Here is a 16,969-nt window from a genome sequence, read left to right on the forward strand (position 1 = left end):
CCCACAACTGCTTGGTGTTGTGTAAGTTGCCTTGAGTCTTTTGTGAGAAAGGCGTCTAAGAAATAAAGTAATAATAATCCCCCCCTCCCGCAGTTCCCAGATTGTAACACCTGTTCGTCATGAACGCAAACCACTGTGCATGGCAGGTCACCAGTTAACTGCATTAGAAAAGTGTGCAGTGGGACATGCCTGTGACAAGACATAGCCATAAGCCCGGCATCATCCACACAGGAAAAGAGCCACATGGGGAATGAGCAACAGGCCCTGTTTTCAGCATTACTGGGTTGCTGAAGCAGAGAGGCAGAAATTTACTGCTTTAGTTAGATCGCATCTTGGTTACATGTTCTCTACTTCAGAGATGACAGAACATAACTGGCTCTGGTGTGTGTGTGTGTGTGTGTGAATGTGGAGAGTTCCTGAAGCGAGGAGCAAGGAGTGTTGCATTTTAAAGAGAAAATAGTATGTTTTAAAGCAGAGCTTTCCAAACTTTTCATGTTGTTGACACACTTTTTAGACGTGCACAGTAATTCAGTTTTACTAGCAAACCGGAGGTTAAACTAACCCATTATAAGAGATACGGACGCATACTGTACATAAATTGTAATAACGAAATGTACGGGGACGCAACATATCTCATGAAAACCTTTCATTTATATTTTTAAAAATATATGATTTCGTAGAATCATAGAATCATAGAATAGCAGAGTTGGAAGGGGCCTACAAGGCCATCAGCCCCCTGCTCAATGCAGGAATCCACCCTAAAGTATCCCTGACAGATGGTTGTCCAGCTGCCTCTTGAAGGCCTCTAGTGTGGGAGAGCCCACAACCTCCCTAGGTAACTGATTCCATTGTCGTACTGCTCTAACAGTCAGGAAGTTTTTCCTGATGTCCAGCTGGAATCTGGCTTCCTTTAACTTGAGCCCGTTATTCCATGTCCTGCATTCTGGGAGGATCGAGAAGAGATCCTGGCCCTCCTCTGTGTGACAAGCTTTCAAGTATTTGAAGAGTGCTATCAGGTCTCCCCTCAATCTTCTCTTCTCCAGGCTAAACATGCCCAGTTCTTTCAGTCTCTCTTCATAGGGCTTTGCTTCCAGACCCCTGATCATCCTGGTTGCCCTTCTCTGAACACGCTGTTTGTAAGATAATAACATACATTTCCAAGATTGTTGTCATTTATGAGTAACAATATGTAAATATGTGCAAGAATTAATTTTTTTTTTGATTAACACCAATAACTACTTACCATTTTAATGAGACGTATGAGGTTGATGGGATGAACACAGCTTTTGAATATTTGGTGGAATATTAGATAAAGACACTCGCATTTCATCATCAAGCATTTTTAAGCTTCAACTTTTCAGTGTCTTTAAGTTTGTCATTGTTGAAAAGGATACTTCAAAAAGGTATGTATTAGAAAACTGCAGAAGAATTTTTAACGCTTTTTTACCTATGTTTGGATGCATTTTTGAAACGTGAATCCAAAAGCTGTCTAAGTCACCCTCTTCATACATCATAAACAGACTTCGTTACGTTTGCGCGACACACAGTTTGGAAAGCTCTGTTTTAAAGAAACCTGGCTGTAGTGGATCTCCTTATTGGGTTTGTGTGAACATCAGTACCTCTCCTTCATGGAGGGATTTGCTATTTTCCCAGGTGTTGAGTTCTCTCTCTCTCTCTGTTCATGTGTTCCTTTTGCAGTGCCCCTCCCTGGATGAAAAGATGGCTTTCAGGAATCCGAATATCCTGCCCAAGAACGTCATCAGCACTTTGAAACAAGTTGTGAGTCCCAGAAGGGGGAAGAGGGCGTGTGTTTGTATGCATGTACACCCATGTGCATGATGGAGGTATAAGGAAAAGGCGCAAGCATTTCAGAACGAGATCTGTAGGTGGCTTCACACCTTGGCTTACCATATCAAAGTCCATGGTGTTTCCGTGTCTATAAATCGACATGTGTGCATATATACATGTGTCTCTGGGTGTGCACCTTGTAGCAAATTGCCACTGGAAAACAGCTGTAGGTCATTTTTCGGTGATGTAGTATTAGTAGTCAAGGAACGCGCACATACGTGTGTGCCTGATGGAGTTGATACCCGGAACAAAACCCACATTACTTTGTGTAGGAGGAAATAATCACTTCATTGTGTGAAGAATGATCTCGTGTGTAAGTGAATATGTGTAGGGATGCTTTAAGACTGGAGAAGAGGGAGAGCAATACTGATGACCTGTGGAGTGGGGGGGCGGGGGATGATGGAGAGATGCTGTCACCTAGGGCATGTATTAGGGTCAAAAGCCCAGTCGAGTGAAGGGTCAAATATTATCATTCTCCTCTTGCGTGAACAGAGTTGAAGTTCGCCAAACTTTCCATGTAGTCAAGAATGGCCTGGCCTGAGTGAGGTCTATCTTTTCATTGCATCATGGGTCACTTGATCAAATGGCAGGAGTGTCCCCAGATTTGCAGGATACTAATTTGGTAACTTCCAAATTAGATTACTGCAATGCCCTCTACATGGGGCTGCCTTTGAAGACGGTCCGGAAGCTGCAGCTTGTGCAAAATGTGGCGGCCAGATTGATAGCTGGAACAGGGAGGTTTGAGCATGTAACACCGATTCTGGCCCGCTTGCATTGGCTGCCTATATGTTTCCGAGCCCAATTCAAGGTGCTGGTCTTAACCTATAAAGCCCTACATGGCTTGGGACCACAATACCTGATGGAACGCCCCTCCCGACATGAACCTACCCGTACACTGCGCTCAACATCTAAGGTCCTCCTCCGAGTGCCTACTCCAAGGGAAGCTCGGAGGATGGCAACAAGGGAGAGGGCCTTTTCAGTGGTGGCCCCCCGACTGTGGAATGATCTCCCCGATGAGGCTCGCCTGGCCCCAACATTGTTATCTTTTCGGTGCCTGGTCAAGACTTTTCTCTTCTCCCAGGCATTTTTAACAGCATTTTAACAGCATTTAACAACGTTAAGTTTGTTTTTAATGGACCCCACAATTGTTTTTAAATGGATACTGTTGTTTTTATACTGTTTTTATGTGTGTGTGTGTGTGTGTGTGTGTGTGTGTTTTTAAATTGTATACTTTTAATGTTTACTATTTTAAAATGTTGTAAACCGCCCAGAGAGCTTCGGCTGTGGGGCGGTATATAAATGTAATTAAATAAATAAATAAATACAGGGTCAACCTCCGCCCCTCCTATTATTTGTGAGGGGGAACCCCCTGCACTACATTTCTTTTGCGAGAGCTTCTGCCTTCCGCATTAAAAAGCATGGCCTAAATCTTCTTACTGGCCTTTGGCTTAGCTATTTATTTATTTATTTATTTATGTATTACATTTTTATACCACCCAATAGCCGAAGCTCTCTGGGCGGTTCACCAAAGTGGCTGTTGCCACTTCGGAACAGGAACGCATTCGTGTTTGGGTCGAAGAATAAGCAAACCCAAGCAATCAGAACAGTAACCCAGGCCTAAGGTTGGTGGTGGTGGTGACTGCACTTGTAGTGCAGTGCCTAGGCATCTGCGGTGAATGCAAACACAGGCCCACGCAGTGCCGCCCCCGGAAGGGAACCACGGAGCCAGCTGGCACTGTTTTGTGGGGCACGTCATGTGACACTGAATGCATGTATTGGCTTCCAAAAGTAGAACAGCTGAATGACTTCCTGCCGTTTTCCTTTGGCTGCTTTGGAGGCCATGTAACCTCCAGGCCGCTGCCACCCTAGGAAGGTAGGCTAAGGTGCCAAAGAAAGGAAAGGCACTCTGCATGTCCTCAGGGCACTTTGTTCTTAGGTCTTTTATTTATTTATTTACAAAAGTATTTCTTGACAGTCTCTGCCCAGAGGCTTACAATCTAAAAGACATGACACAAAAGGAAAGGGGATTGGGAGGGAGGAGGAGGGGGAAAAGGAAAGCAAATCAGGCACTACAATCTTAGTTGCAAAGTTCAGCAGTTACAGTTGACAGTTGGCAGCAGGAGGGAGGGGGCTCTCAGCTGGAGCTGGACCCAGGCACGATGGAGAGGTGCCTGGCTGCTGCTTCCTCCCTCACTGGTGGCCTCTGCAGAGGCAGTTGGTAGCAGGAGGGACGGGGCTCTCAGCTGGAGCTGAACCCAGGCACAATGGAGAGGTGCCTGGCTGCTGCTTCCTCCCTCACTGGTGGCCTCTGCAGAGACAGTTGGTAGCAGGAGGGAGGGGGCTCTCAGCTGGAGCTGGACCCAGGCACGGTGGAGAGGTGCCTGGCTGCTGCTTCCTCCCTCACTGATGGCCTCTGCAGAGGCAGTTGGTAGCAGGAGGGAGAGGGCTCTCAGCTGGAGCTGGAGCCAGGCACGATGGAGAGGTGCCTGGCTGCTGCTTCCTCCCTTGTTGGCGGCTTCCGCAGAGACAGTTGGCAGCAGGAGGGAGGGGGCTCTCAGCTGGAGCTGGACCCAGGCACGATGGACAGGTGCCTGGCTGCTGCTTCCTCCCTCACTGGTGGCCTCTGCAGACGGTAGCTTTGGGGGGATGGGGTGTGGGGAAGAAGTTACTGTTCTACTGACGATTGTCTGCTTCCTCCCTATGAATTTTCCCCTTTCGGTGCTATGTTTAGGATTATAGCCAATGGCAAAGAGAAAATGTGGCTCAGAAACAAACGTCCAAACCGTCCTTGCCACCCGTTGCGTTACCGGAGTTGGAGAAGGAAGAAACGAAGAAGTCTGCACTGAACTCAAACGTCAGGAGACCAGGTTGGGAAAAGTGGTGCCTGCAGGGCCTTGCAGGATGCCAATGTGCCCCAGTTGCTGGGTAACACTGTGTCCTTTTGGCTGGCTGCCGAGGAAGCAGAATGCTGGAGTAGACAGGTTTTGGGGCTGATCCTGCATGGCGCTACTTAAGTTCTTATGCCTTGACCTCTGGGAGGAGGAATTGAGCACTACACCGACTCCTTCTGGTGTGGAGGATCCTCCAGTCCATCCAGCACAGGAGACGGGCATGCCTTCCTGAAGTCCCCTTTTCTATCATTTTCGGTCATGATTTGTTTCCTCCCCTGCCACAGTACAGTGTCACAAAGGAATAATGCCGTGTTCTTTTTTAGCGGGGGAAAAGAGTTCCAGCTTCGGTTCGAAAATGACAGTGTCCGTGAGAGAGAAGCCCACATGGCAACAAACCATGAAAAAGGAAGTGAAGATGGCAAAGAGCCTGGAGAACATCAAAATTCTGCAGGTACATGAAGGAAAAGTCCTAAGTCGTAACTCTGGGATCTGGTGCACGTGATGCAGACTTAGGGTGATTAAGTATAGGACCTGGTATTTGGTACTTACAGAATCATAGAATAGTATAGATGGAAGGGGCCTCTAAGGCAGCCTTCCTCAACCTGGGGCGCTCCAGATGTGTTGGACTACAACTCCCAGAATGCCCCAGCTGGGGCATTCTGGGAGTTGTAGTCCAACACATCTGGAGCGCCCCAGGTTGAGGAAGGCTGCTCTAAGGCCTTACACGGCTTGGGACCACAATACCTGACGGAACGCCTTTCCCGATATGAACCTACCCGAACACTACGTTCGACGTCTGAGGTCCTCCTCCGGGTGCCTACTCCGAGGGAAGCTAGGAGGACGGCAACAAGAGAGCGGGCCTTCTCTGTGGTGGCCCCCCGACTGTGGAACAATCACCCTGACGAGGCCCGCCTGGCGCCAACATTGATATCCTTTCGGCACCAGGTCAAGACTTTTCTCCCAGGCATTTAGCAATATGTGATGAGCCTAGGTCTGGTTATTTTAGGCTCATAGTTTTTTAAAGTTGTTATAGCGGTTTTAAATGTATGTGTATATTGTATGTTTTTGTGGTTTTTAATTTTTGTATATTGTTTTTAAGTGTCTTAATCTTATGTAAACCGCCCAGAGAGCTTAGGCTATAGGGTGGTATACAAACGCAATAAATAATAATAATAGAGTCCAACCCCCTGCTCAATGCAGGAATCCACCTTAAAGCATCCCTGACAGGTGGTTGTCCAGCTGTCTCTTGAAGGCCTCTTGTGTGGGAGAGCCCACAACCTCCCTGGGTCATTGGTTCCATTGTCGTACTGCTCTAACAGTCAGGACGTTTTTCCTGATGTCCAGCTGGAATCTGGCTTCCTTTAACTTGAGCCCGTTATTCCATGTCCTGCACTCTGGGAGGATCAAGAAGAGATCCTGGCCCTCCTCTGTGTGACAACCTTTTAAGTATTTGGAGAGTGCCCTCATGTCTCCCCTCCATCTTCTCTTCTCCAGGCACCTGGCACTTTAATAAACCTTTTACTAATAATATTATTGTAGAAGATTACTTGGTTTCACCCTTGCCTTTGGCTATTTTTTACTGGCCACTGTGTGAACAGAGTGCTGGGCTAGATAGATCCTTGGTCTGATCCAGCATGGCTCTTCTTATGTTCTTAAGGGGAAGTCCACAAGTAGGACCTGAGTGCAAGAGCACTTTCACCCATGTTTATCCAACCCCCTTTTCATAGAATCATAGAATAGCAGAGTTGGAAGGGGCCTACAAGGCCATCGAGTCCAACCCCCTGCTCAATGCAGGAATCCACCCTAAAGCATCCATGACAGAGGGTTGTCCAGCTGTCTCTTGAATGACTCTAGTGTGGGAGAGCCCACAACCTCCCTAGGTAACTGATTCCATTGCCATACTGCTCTAACAGTCAGGAAGTTTTTCCTGATGTCCAGCTGGACTCTGGCTTCCTGTCACTTGAGCCCCTTATTCCGTGTCCTGCACTCTGGGATGATTGAGAAGAGATCCTGGCCCTCCTCTGTGTGACAACCTCAATAATCTCTGTGTGCATGTCCAGAATTCAAATGGTACCCTTGCAGAGTTTGTAACCAGAAATTCCATATTTGGTGATGGGAAAATAAAATTTACATAAAAGCAGGGAAGGGAACAGGAGGTGAAATGGCAGCTGTAGGGCTGGAGCCGTCCAGGACTTTCCGAGTATTAGGGAACTGTATAAATAATTATAAATAAATAAATAAATAAACTGATAGGCAGCGGAGGGGAGAAGCAGTGAGCCATTTGTAACACCCCTTCCTTCAAAAACGCCTTAGCGGCTTTCCAAGAGCAGGACAATCAGCCTGGAAGAATTAAAGCACCACTCCAGCGTTCTCTTGGAGAAGAACAAGGGGCTCGTGCAGCAGATCAAGGACATGGATGCTGACACCGCCAAGGGCGCCAGGGACCTCCTCCAGCAGTATGAGATGTTTGGGGTAAGGCTTGGCTTGAGGGTGGCGGCGGGAGCGGGATCCATTGGGGCAGAATGACCAGATTGTCCAGACGTGTTTCCTCTAGGGCCGCTCTCAGCGAAGGAACTTTCAGGTCACGTCGAGACGGCCGTTGCTTTCCATACCCCCGGGCTGGGCACTCCGGTGCAAAGTAGTGGGAGAGGGAAGTGTCTTGGGGGACGCAGGTCTCCCCTTTCCCCACCCCCACCCCCCAGGATACCCTGCACTCGTTATAAGTACTCAGCCACACAGATTGCACACGCACACACTCAAGTCCAGCCGAAGCCCCTGTCAGTCTCACTGACTGATCATACAATAGCAGAGTTGGAAGGGGCCTACAAGGCCATCGAGTCCAACTCCCTGCTCAATGCAGGAATCCGCCCTAAAGCATCGCTGACAGATGGCTCTCCAGCTGCCTCTTGAAGGCCTCTAGTGTGGGAGAGCCCACCACCTCACCAGGCAACTGATTCCATTGTCGTACTGCTCTAACAGTCAGGAAGTTTTTCCTGATGTCCAGCTGGAATCTGGCTTCTTGTAACTTCAGCCTGTTATTATTATTATTATTATTATTTATTTATATAGCACCATCAATGTACATGGTGCTGTACAGATAACACAGTAAATAGCAAGACCCTGCCGCATAGGCTTACAATCTAATAAGTTGTAGTAAACAATAAAGAGGGAAGGAGAATGCAAACAGGCACAGGGAAGTGTAAACAGGCACAGGGTAGGGCAAAACCAACAGTGTAAAGTCAGAACAAACTCAATATTTGAAGGCTATAGGGAAAAGAAAAGTTTTGAGCTGAGTCTTAAAAGCAGTGATTGAGTTTGTAGTTCTCAAGTGTTCTGGTCCTGCACTGTGGGAAGATCGAGAAGCGATCCTGGCCCTCCTCTGTGTGACAACCTTTCAAGTATTTCAAGAGTGCTATCATAGAATCATAGAATAGCAGAGTTGGGAGGGCCCCACAAGGCCATCGAGTCCAACCCCCTGCTCCATGCAGGAATCCACCCTAAAGCATCCCTGACAGAGGGTTGTCCAGCTGCCTCTTGAAGGCCTCTAGTGTGGGAGAGCCCACAACCTCCCTAGGTAACTAGTTCCATTGTCGTACTGCTCTAACAGTCAGGAAGTTTTTCCTGATGTCCAGCTGGAATCTGGCTTCCTTTAACTTGAGCCCGTTATTCCGTGTCCTGCACTCTGGGAAGATCGAGTAGAGATCCTGGCCCTCCTCTGTGTGACAACCATTTAAGTATTTGAATAGTGCTATCATGTCTCCTCTCAGCCTTCTCTTCTCCAGGCTGAACATGCCCAGTCAGCAGCAGTGGCGGAATAACTTGGGACTGATATTGGAGCCATAAGCCCATTCCTTGTGGGTAACTGGCGTGAATGGGGAGCTCCTGAAAAAAAGCCCTGCCCTTTCCTGTGCATCTAAAAACACCTGAAAAACATATGAACATAGATGGTTCCATTGGTCCATCTACCTCAGTTTTGCCTGTCTGGCAGTGACCCTCCAGGGTTTCAGAAACAAATCCCAACCCTACCTGGGGATGCCAGGGATTGAGAGCACATACTTTGCACACAACCCTTTGCACGCAAAGTATGTGCTCCCCCTCCGACTGTGGTCCTTCCGCTGAGTTCAGCAGTGACTAAATTCGTATACCTAAGAGTTCCTTCTTATGTGAACTCTTACATTAGAAACTGCCCACCTGCAATACCCTCCATCCCTTGTCCCCTGCCATTGGCTGGCCTGCTGTGATGTCATGGAACACTCACAGGCATTATAAGCCAGTGGAAGGTGTGGCTATAGAAAACGTTCTTACATGGGTTTATTCCAAACGTAACTCTCGCTGTGTTCAGTGAGGCTTACTTCCTAGTAAGCGTGTTTAGGGTTGGAACCAAACTTCTTGTGGGGCGAAAATGGAGTGAACAAGTAACAGAGAGGTCCGCAGAGTGAGCGTGGCCAGATCTACACGTTGTTGCGAAGGCGCCTTTTTTAAAAGACGTACCTAAAAGAAGCGCCTCTTTCTTTACTGTGTGTACTGTGAGCTAGGCAGCACCGCCTGCGGAAGAGTCTCTACCCCATTCAAAGATGCTGCTCGGGCCGCTTCCCCCTCGTATGTTCATTTGCGTGCGCGCGGCGGATGAGTTCAGCTCCTGCCTCTCGCTCTCCCCTGCGGTGTCATCTCCCCGGGACTCTCTTCGGTGTGTGCTCGCACACGCGCACGCAAACGCAAATACAAACACACCGAGGGAGAAAAGTGTTTTGCAGGAGGAGCCGCCGCCGCTGGGACGCGCCAGAAGAGCAGCCGGGCGGGAGGGGGGATTATTCGAATGGAAGAACGCGCGAGGGGGAAGCGGCCCGAGCAGAGCAGCGCCTTTGAATGGGGTAGAGATTCTTTCGCAGGCGGTGCTGCCTAGCTCACAGTACACACAGTAAAGAAAGAGGCGCTTCTTTTAGGTACGTCTTTTAAAAAGGCGCCTTCGCAACGACGTGTAGATCTGGCCTTGGTAATGGGGAAACAGATCAAGAAGGGGACCCATGTAGAGAAGCTGAAGGAAGTAGGTTCCAGGGAAGAGGGACTGAATTGAAAACAACAACAGCCCAAAGTTTGGTGTGCAGGTCTCTGTTATCAAGATTTTAAGACCCCTGAGATGCACAACCCAGCCTTTGCTTTCTCCCTCTCCTCCCCCACCCATCAGCATCCTGGCTTCTGTTTTGGCACCCTCGGACCTCTGGTCCGTTTCCACCTTCATCCCATCCAGGCCGTGATTTTTGAAAAACCTTTCTTTGGGGAGCCTATAGTGTGTTTTCACCTGCCTCTTCTTCAGCCCGTGTTTCCTCTGCCCTCGCATATGGCTGGGAGAAGGGGCGTGGAGTGAGAAAAGTCAAGGCTTCATAGAATCATAGAATCATAGAATAGCAGAGTTGGAAGGGGCCTACAAGGCCATCGAGTCCAACCCCCTGCTCAATGCAGGAATCCACCCTAAAGCATCCCTGACAGATGGTTGTCCAGCTGCCTCTTGAATGCCTCTAGTGTGGGAGAGCCCACAACCTCCCTAGGTAGCTGATTCCATTGTCGCACTGCTCTAACAGTCAGGAAGTTTTTCCTGATGTCCAGCCGGAATCTGGCTTCCTTTAACTTGAGTCCGTTATTCCGTGTCCTGCACTCTGGGAGGATCGAGAAGAGATCCTGGCCCTCCTCTGTGTGACAACCTTTTAAGTATTTGAAGAGTGCTATCATGTCTCCCCTCAATCTTCTCTTCTCCAGGCTAAACATGCCCAGTTCTTTCAGTCTCTCTTCATAGGGCTTTGTTTCTAGACCTCTGATCATCCTGGTTGCCCTCTTCTGAACACGCTCCAGCTTGTCTGCGTCCTTCTTGAATTGTGGAGCCCAGAACTGGACGCAATACTCTAGATGAGGCCTAACCAGGGCCGAATAGAGAGGAAGCAGTACCTCCCGTGATTTCGAAGCTATACTTCTATTAATGCAGCCCAAAATAGCATTTGCCTTTCTTGCAGCCATATCGCACTGTTGGCTCATATTCAGCTTGTGATCTACAACAATTCCAAGATCTTTCTCGTTTGTAGTATTGCTGAGCCAAGTGTCCCCCATCTTGTAACTGTGCATTTGGTTTCTATTCCCTAAATGTAGAACTTGGCATTTATCCCTATTAAATTTCATTCTGTTGTTTTCAGCCCAGCACTCCAGCCTATCAAGATCACTTTGAAGTTTGTTTCTGTCTTCCAGGGTATTAGCTATCCCACCCAATTTTGTGTCATCTGCAAATTTGATCAGCGTTCCCTGCACCTCCTCGTCCAAATCATTAATAAAAATGTTGAAGAGCACTGGGCCCAGGACTGAGCCCTGCGGCACCCCACTCGTTGCCTCTCCCCAGTTTGAGAAGGTTCCATTGATAAGTACTCTTTGAGTCCGATTCTGTAGCCAACTGTGGATCCACCTAATAGTTGTTCCATCTAGCCCACTTTTAGCTAGTTTGTTAATCAGAATGTCATGTGGTACTTTGTCAAAAGCTTTGCTGAAGTCAAGATATATGACGTCCACAGCATTCCCACAGTCCACAAGGGAGGTTATCCTATCAAAAAATGAGATCAAATTAGTCTGACAGGATTTGTTCCTGACAAATCCATGTTGGCTTCTAGTAATCACTGCATTGATTTCAAGGTGTTTACAGATTGACTTCTTTATAATCTGCTCCAGAATTTTCCCAGGGATGGATGTCAGACTGACTGGTCTGTAGTTCCCAGGTTCCTCCTTTTTGCCCTTTTTGAAGATAGGGACAACGTTAGCCCTTCTCCAGTCATCCGGCACCTCACCCGTCTTCCATGATTTTGCAAAGATAATAGACAAAGGTTCTGAGAGTTCTTCCGCTAGCTCCTTCATTACTCTTGGATGCAGTTCATCGGGCCCTGGAGATTTGAACTCATTCAAGGAAATTAGGTGTTCTTTGACCATTTGTTTATCAATCTCAAACTGCAATCCTGCCCCCTCAACTTCTGCTTCACTTTTTCCGGGGGGGTCATAGACCCGCTTTTGGGAGAAGACCGAGGCAAAGTAGGAATTGAGCACTTCAGCCTTTTCTTTGTCATCTGTTATCAATTTGCCATCCTCATTAAGCAGTTGAACCACCATTTCTTTCCTCTGTCTTTTACTACTCACGTATCTGAAGAAAGCCTTTTTATTGCTTTTAGCATCCCTCGCTAATCTCAGCTCATTCACAGCTTTAGCTTCATTGCTCCCGCTTGTGGCACACGGGCTGCCTCAGGAGAGGGTTCTTGCAAATGTCATTCCTGATGATTTTCTTGAACTGGGGGCTGTAGGTGGCTCCTGAACCACAGTTTACCCGTTTCTCTCCGAACCTCTTGGGCCATCATAGAATCATAGAATAGCAGAGTTGGAAGGGGCCTACAAGGCCATCGAGTCCAACCCCCTGCTCAATGCAGGAATCCACCCTAAAGCATCCCTGACAGGCGGTTGTCCAGCTGTCTCTTGAAGGCCTCTAGTGTGGGAGAGCCCACAACCTCCCTAGGTAACTGATTCCATTGTCGTACTGCTCTAACAGTCAGGAAGTTTTTCCTGATGTCCAGCTGGAATCTGGCTTCCTTTAACTTGAGCCCGTTATTCCGTGTCCTACACTCTGGGAGGATCAAGAAGAGATCCTGGCCCTCCTCTGTGTGACAACCTTTTAAGTATTTGAAGAGTGCTCTCATGTCTCCCCTCCATCTTCTCTTCTCCAGGCTAAACCTGCCCAGTTCTTTCAGTCTCTCTTCATAGGGCTTTGTTTCCAGACCCCTGATCATCCTGGTTGCCCTCCTGAGCCTGTTGCTTCTGTCTCCACAGACGATCATCACAACTCTTCGGGACTCAAGTCAGAACCAAGTGGGTATCGCCAAAGCAAAACTCCAGGCAACGGAGGAAATGGTGGAGAAGAATATTGGAAGTAAGCAGTACCTCTCCACACACACACACTCACACACACACACACACACACTGCTCTCAGCTGAGTAGGACAGAGAGGAAGCCCAAGCCAGTGAACCCAAGGACACGTGATTTGGCCCAGAATTTGATGGCCTAACTGTAGCAGAGAATGTTCCAAACAGCAGTGTTACCTCGACTGGCACATTCAGGTGACGCTCGCTTCTCACAGGCCTCCTGTGGTAAAATGGATGCAGAACATAGTCGTGAGCAGCCTAGGCATTACACTGGAAATCCAGGCCTGCCTCTGAAAAGCCAGGGAGACCAAGGAGAACCCTTCCTTCGGTGGGGCGGACCATAGCTCATCCACAGTACGAAGCCTTATAACATGAGCCAGTGTGGTGTAGTGTCTAAAGTGTCAGACTGGGAGTCGGGAGATCTGGGTTCTATTTATTTATTTATTTATTTATTTATTACATTTTTATACCGCCCAATAGCCGAAGCTCTCTGGGCGGTTCACAAAAATTAAAATCATCATAAAACAACCAACAAGTTAAAAATACAAATACAAAATACAATATAAAAAGCACAACCAGGATAAAACCACGCAGCAAAATTGATATAAGGTTAAAATACAGAGTTAAAACAGTATAATTTAAATTTAAGTTAAAATTAAGTGTTAAAATACTGAGTGAATAAAAAGGTCTTCAGCTGGCGACGAAAGAAGTACAGTGTAGGCGCCAGGCGGACCTCTCTGGGGAGCTCATTCCACAACCGGGGTGCCACAGCGGAGAAAGCCCTCCTCCTAGTAGCCACCTGCCTCACTTCCTTTGGCAGGGGCTCACGGAGAAGGGCCCCTGTAGATGATCTTAAGGTCCGGGTAGGTACATATGGGAGGAGGCGTTCCTTCAAATAACCTGGCCCCAAACCGTTTAGGGCTTTAAATGTCAATACCAGCACTTTGAATCGGGCCCGGACCTGGACTGGCAGCCAATGAAGTTGTAAAAGGACTGGCGTAATGTGATCTCGCCAGCCAGTCCCTGTTAGTAAATGGGCTGCCCTGTTTTGTACCAGCTGAAGCTTCCGGACCGTTTTCAAAGGCAGCCCCACGTATAACGCATTGCAGTAATCCAAACGAGAGGTTATCAGAGCATGGATAACTGTAGCTAGGCTATCACTGTCCAGATAAGGGCGCAGTTGGTATATCAGCCTAAGCTGATAAAAGGTGCTCTTTGCCACTGAGTTCACCTGTGCCTCAAGTGACAGTTCTGGATCGAAGAGCACCCCCAAACTACGGACCCGATCCTTTAGGGAGAGTGCAACCCCGTCCAGGACAGGGCAAACATCACCTCGCCGGACAAATGAACCACCCGCTAACAGTACCTCCGTCTTGTCTGGATTGAGTCTCAGTTTGTTAGCCCTCATCCAGTCCATTACCGTGCCCAGGCACTGGTTCAGAACAGTCACTGCCTCACCTGGGTTTGATGAAAAGGAAAGGTAGAGCTGGGTGTCATCCGCATATTGATGACACCTCAGTCCACATCTCCGGATAACCTCCCCCAGCGGCTTCATGTATATGTTAAACAGCATAGGGGATAAAATAGAGCCCTGCGGAACCCCATGGCTTAGGAGCCACGGCACAGAGCAATAATCCCCCAGCACCACCTTCTGGAATCGGCCATCCAAGTAGGAGCGGAACCACTGCAACGCAGTACCTCCAACTCCCAGCTCAGACAACCTATCCAGAAGGATACCATGGTCGATGGTATCGAAGGCCGCTGAGAGGTCCAGGAGAACCAACAGGGTCGCACTCCCCCTGTCTCTCTCCCGACAGAGGTCATCCCACAGGGCGACCAAGGCAGTTTCCGTTCCAAAACCAGGCCTGAAACCCGATTGAAATGGATCTAGATAATCCGTTTCATTCAAGAGTGCCTGGAGTTGTCCTGCAACCACCCGCTCAAGCACCTTGCCCAGGAAAGGGATATTAGCCACCGGCCTGTAGTTGTTAACATCTTCCGGGTCCAGATTAGGCTTCTTCAGGAGTGGTCTAATTACCGCCTCTTTTAAAGAGGCCGGCACCACTCCCTCTCTCAAGGAGGCATTTACAACCTCCTGGACCCAGCCGGCGATCCCCTCCTTATTTGATGTAATGAGCCACGAGGGGCAAGGGGCAAGCACACAGGTGGTCGACCGGACTTGGCCAAGCACCTTGTCCACATCCTCGGGCCTCAATAACTGAAACTCATCCAATAAAACTGAGCAGGACGGCGCTCTGAACGCCTCTACTAGTGGTGCTGCATTAAGTGTGGTGTCCAATTCATGACGAATCTGAGCGACTTTATCTTCAAAGTGCCGTGCAAACTCGTCACAGCGTGCTACCGAGGGTTCAACTATCTCACGCCCTGGCCCAGAGTGTAACAGGCCACGAACCACTCGGAAAAGTTCCGCCAGACGACACTGAGAAGACGCAATGCTGGTGGAAAAGAACTGCCTCTTTGCCACCCTCACCGCCACAGAGTAGGCTCGATAGTGAGCTCTAGCCCGTGTTCGATCAGACCCAGCACGAGTTTTCCTCCACCTGCGTTCTAGCCGTCTCCCCTCTTGCTTCATCGCCCTCAGCTCAGATGTATACCAAGGAGCTGACCGGGCTCTGCTCAGAGGGAGAGGACGCTTGGGCGCGATCGTGTCAACCGCCCGAGTCATCTCTGCATTCCACAGAGCGACCTGGGCTTCGACAGGAGCACCGGCCATATCAGCAGGAAAATCCCCCAGAGCCCTCTGGAATCCATCGGAGTCCATTAGCCTCCGGGGGCGGACCATTTTAATAGGCCCCCCACCCTTGCAGAGGGGAAAGGCCGCCGAGAGTCTAAACCTCAGTAGGAAGTGATCCGACCATGACAAGGGGGTAGATGTTAGTTCCCCCACTTCCAGATCACCATCCTCCTGTCCAGTCGAGAAAACCAGATCAAGTGTGTGTCCCTTTGCATGTGTTGGGCCGATGACATGTTGAGACAGCCCCATGGTTGTCATGGCAGCCATGAAGTCCTGAGCCGCTCCGGATACAGCAGCCTCGGCATGGAAGTTGAGATCCCCCAGAACCACCATCCTGGGGGTCCTCAACACCAGGTCCGAGACAACCTCCGTCAGCTCAGGCAGGGAGACTGTTGGGCAGCGGGGTGGACGGTACACCAGCAGAATCCCTAATCTGTCTCGAGTACCCAACACACAGTACAAACACTCCAGACCAGCACTCGACTGAACAGGAAGCCTAGAGAGGGAGATTGTATTCCTATAGACCACGGCAACCCCCCCTCCCCGGCCCTCGAGTCTGTGCTGGTGCTGCACCGAGTACCCAGGAGGGCAGAGCTGGGTGAGAGCAACCCCACCCAGTTCACCCACCCAGGTCTCAGTGATGCATACCAGGTCAGCCCCCTCATCCACAATCAAATCATGGATGAGGGAGATTTTATTCTGGACTGACCTGGAAACCCACTGGGTGACTTTGGGCCAGTCGCAAACTCTCAGCCCAACCTACCTCACAGGGTTGTTGTTGTGAAGATAAAATGGAGAGGAGGAGGATTATGTATGCCACCTTGGGTTCCTTGGAGGAAAAAAGGCGGGATATAAATGTAATAATAAATAAAAATAAATAAATAAATAACATGAACAATGACCGTACAATTCAACAGTTGCCCAGTAAGCTGTTCGTACATTAATCTAGCAGTAAACACTTATTTGAAGGAATGCCTCCTCCCACATGTGCCTGCCCGGACCTTAAGATCATCCACAGGGGCCCTTCTCCGTGAGCCCCTGCCGAAGGAAGTGAGGCAGGTGGCTACTAGGAGCAGGGCCTTCTCCACTGTGGCACCCCGGCTGTGGAATGAGCTCCCCAGGGAGGTCCGCCTAGTGCCTACACTGTACTCCTTTTGTCGCCAGTTGAAGACCTTTTTATTCTCTCAGTATTTTAACACTTAATTTTAACTTAAATTTAAATTTTACTGTTTTAACTCTGTATTTTAATTTTATTTCAATTTTGCTGCGTGGTTTTTATCCTGGTTGTGCTTTTTAGACTGTATTTTGTAAATTGTGCTTTTAACCTGTTGGTTGTTTTATTATGGTTTTAATTTTTGTGAACCGCCCAGAGAGCTTCGGCTATTGGGTGGTATAGAAATGTAATAAATTAAATAAATAAATAAATAAATAAATAAATAAATAAACAAACACACATACACTTACGATTAGCGGAGCAAAGCCCAGACTACAGCCAGTACTATCGTTAATCCCAGGAGCTAATTTCCTTGGGTGTATCT

At 48.6% G+C, this 16,969-nt stretch overlaps 1 protein-coding gene across 2 annotated transcripts in view; it reads left to right on the forward strand.

The window, feature by feature from the left end:
- The window catches only part of C1H20orf96 (chromosome 1 C20orf96 homolog), a 34,110-nt gene that overhangs the window by 8,490 nt on the left and 8,651 nt on the right, over positions 1 to 16,969 (forward strand). For both annotated transcript variants that reach the window (XM_063121229.1, XM_063121239.1), the window contains 5 exons: positions 1,699 to 1,779; positions 4,580 to 4,715; positions 5,063 to 5,190; positions 7,053 to 7,211; positions 12,585 to 12,684. In XM_063121229.1, the coding sequence (XP_062977299.1) occupies positions 1,699 to 1,779; positions 4,580 to 4,715; positions 5,063 to 5,190; positions 7,053 to 7,211; positions 12,585 to 12,684 (604 nt within the window). The remainder of the gene's footprint in view (positions 1 to 1,698; positions 1,780 to 4,579; positions 4,716 to 5,062; positions 5,191 to 7,052; positions 7,212 to 12,584; positions 12,685 to 16,969) is intronic.

Source organism: Elgaria multicarinata, chromosome 1 (genome assembly GCF_023053635.1).
Source record: "Elgaria multicarinata webbii isolate HBS135686 ecotype San Diego chromosome 1, rElgMul1.1.pri, whole genome shotgun sequence".
Taxonomy (NCBI): Eukaryota; Metazoa; Chordata; class Lepidosauria; order Squamata; family Anguidae; genus Elgaria; species Elgaria multicarinata.